The following is a 3,192-nucleotide window of genomic DNA, read 5'->3' as shown; positions in this document are numbered from 1 at the left end:
TCATCTTGGCCTACGAAGACGCGCCCTATTGAAACTACGGCTGTACTTCCTGCGGTTTACAGTAGGCTGTTGGTGCATTATGGGCCGTCGAACGATCGTTGGCCTTCTTATTTTAGCTGGGTTGAATCGATGAACAATCCATGGGCTTGTGCCATACCGTCGGAGCTTTCTGATGTATTGTGTTCTTGTTCTTTGTAGAAAGGGCACTTCTTCCAGTAACATATATTCACAGTCTTTTCCAGTCACTTCGAATTCTTCATTCCATGTCGTTTTGTTAATTTTCAGCCATCTGTGCCGGTACTGACCGGACACACAGAACTTTCTTACCGAAAGTAACATTGTTTTAAACACGCGTAACTCTTGTGTAAATCGTGAGCCCTCCATATCTACAAGCTTTTTGAACTTAAAAAGAAAGTAGTCATATAGCTCGTAGTCCGCTTTTGCCCACGTTCTGTGAGCCTTTCTCTCTTCTGATGTAAAGTTGTACCGAACTTTCTTAATATTCACATTCCTTGGAATATATAAAATATCTCGAAAACTCCAACAAAGATATTTCTTGAGTAAGAGAAGAGACTCATCCATGTATTCCGTGATCATGACCAGCTTAAAGTCTTGGTCTATATCTCTGATAAACTGTTTCACTTTGGCAGCGTCGTGATACAAAGTGTGATCCAAACCCAAGTCGAATGACATTCGGTTGTTGGTAAAAGACCACTTGTGGTCTTTGGTCTCATAATAACTTGCGTTTCGCAAGAATGCAGATGCGGAATTATTTTCAGGAAGCTTTTTTAAGTATCCAAGTTTTCCTTTCAGGTATTCTATAGCGGACAAAAACTGTTCCATCGGATGCCGAATAATTGTGACGTAAACGGTTTCTTTAGGCATGATTTGCCGGAAGGCGTGTCTGTTGTACACAACATGATTGATCAGTAAATCATAACTCTGTCCTTTTGGTGCTGGAAGAATGGCGTTTGGAGTCACGGTTTCTCCAAAACCCAGATAATTTGTGGATCGTGGTAAGGCGAAAACAAGATTGCGGACGTGACCGAATCTCTGGATAACATTCATAACCGTTGTACCTCCGGTTTTGTGCGTTTTTAAGAAAGCCACCTTTAATACTTCCTTACAATCAGTCTTTAAAACGTAAGCATGTGTCTTATTTGAAGGCTGCATTCTACTGTTTTCGACATCAGACGGTTTAATCTTATCCATCAAGCCTGTCTCGGGCATATTTCCACGTGGTTTTCGTTGAGAAAAATGACGTTCGTGGTCTTTTCCCATTTCAGACAAAGGCTGTAATGGATTCGGTGTAAGGTTTGAAAAGCTTGAACCATTTCCCTGGCTCAGTCGCTCATCAGTTTCTGGAAGGATAAAGAATCCACCTTTTACTTCGCGGTATGGTTGTACAAGGTTTCTTCCTGGACCCCGGTGTCTCTGTGTTCCCCGATTAATCAAGCCCTCCCTAGGGACTGATCTGTGGAACCCCAAACCGGGCCTTCGAGCAGGGTACTTTATGTACTGCTGTTTGCTAGCGGGCCTTCTGTATTCTCCGGTATCATGACCATGCAGCAGTATTCCTGGCAAAGCTACAGCCGACACCGAACACAAGAAGATTACTGTTTTGATCACAGTTAACCGTCTACAAAAAAGATGTAAGTGTAATAACATTTCATCAGTTAAAGTGACAGAGTTGAGCTGTTGTGTAACCTGACTTCTGTGTTTAAGAATTCCAATACGTGATCACGCAGAATGTGTTATTTTAAGACCAAATAACGCACAGGCCTGTGAAGTTCCTTTTTCGTAACTAAATTGTTTATACTATAATAAACCACCACAGTCACTAGAAAGAACACTGAGTATTACTGTGTGAAATGCATAAATTATCTAATAATACATCGAACCGGTCCCTCTTACTTCGAATAAGTTATAGTACGTAACGTGACAGAAAATATTGCAACACATATTTCGTGTTTTCATAATCCTTAGGTTTCTTCCCTTTTCACGGATTTACCTTCTTTGACGGTGGTTATAAGTTCAACGATTTAATGCTGTTAGCATTTGAAAGCACTAGTGTGGTGGAATTTAAGCCACCATAGTGATTAACTATTACTAATCCAGATGTTTAATTTCTTGAGGGTTAACTTCTTTCAAACCATTGCAATTTGCTTCCGTGCATTGAGAAAATGAAAAAATAAACTGCAATATTTTTCATAGTGCAGTATGCTTTAATACTGAAATAAAGGATTGATACCTACCGTCAAAGCAGGTAAATCCTTGGACAGGGGGGACCTATATGTTATAAAAATACGGAAAATTTCCCACCCAGGTTAAATTAGTGTTCGACCCAATATTCAGTTTGATTAAACATGAATTGAGACCACAGCTATCTACCGCATAGTGGTTTTGCACGACGAGTAGGCCTATATATTGCAGATAAGGTCATGGCGGGCTTACAAACAGATAATACATAGGTTACTTGCTTGCAAATCGAATCTCCCCCCCCCCCCCCCCCCCATTATGAATCATTTCAATGAAATACTTAAGGTTTACTGATTTTTCTTGGAAATATCAGTTATGCGTTCACGGCTCTCACCTTGATTTTGGTATATGGTGTTGCATTGCTCTTGTCAATTCTCGTCCATGTCACAACAGCCGACAGTATTATGGTATTGTTTGTCCCAGATAGAAACGATTTCAAACTTCGCGATTGTCTAGTCCGAGCTAGGCCAATGTGTTTAATATCCACCTTTCTTTATCAGTAAAATCCGTGTCTGATAAAACCTTTGACTATATCTACTGATATGTCCGAGTAAGGGTGACCCTAAGTAAACATGCGCGGAGTAGCCATGCATGCAGTAACACGGTATACCATATGCCTGAACGTGTAAATCTACGTTATATAAAGGCTTATTTTGATTAGGTATTCAGTGCAGACAGGCATATAGGTGATTCCTGACTGGGGCTTTGCTTTCTGCGGATATATACAAGTATAATTAACATCAAGTAAATCCACGAAACATGAACACTGAGAAGTAAATAAAAAAATCCCGTGGAACAGCCACCATTTCGTTTTGCATGTTTTAATTTCATCGAATTTCAAAAAGCAGTTTTGTGAAGCCTGTATTCTATGATATAAATTCATTGTTTCGTTACTCACAAGTGTCATACCTCCAGTCTGTCTTTTCACATCTA

At 40.0% G+C, this 3,192-nt stretch overlaps 1 protein-coding gene across 1 annotated transcript; it reads right to left on the bottom strand.

Moving 5' to 3' along the window:
• On the bottom strand, window positions 1-1,230 carry LOC135470986 (galactose-3-O-sulfotransferase 3-like). Its single transcript, XM_064750035.1, has one exon. It carries the CDS (start codon window positions 1,228-1,230, stop codon window positions 1-3), a length of 1,230 nt encoding a protein of 409 aa, XP_064606105.1.
• Window positions 1,231-3,192: the final 1,962 nt, after the last annotated feature.

Source organism: Liolophura sinensis, chromosome 7 (genome assembly GCF_032854445.1).
Source record: "Liolophura sinensis isolate JHLJ2023 chromosome 7, CUHK_Ljap_v2, whole genome shotgun sequence".
NCBI classification, from domain to species: Eukaryota; Metazoa; Mollusca; class Polyplacophora; order Chitonida; family Chitonidae; genus Liolophura; species Liolophura sinensis.
Note: the sequence above shows the minus strand (reverse complement) of the source record. Positions and strands in the feature narration are given on the sequence as shown.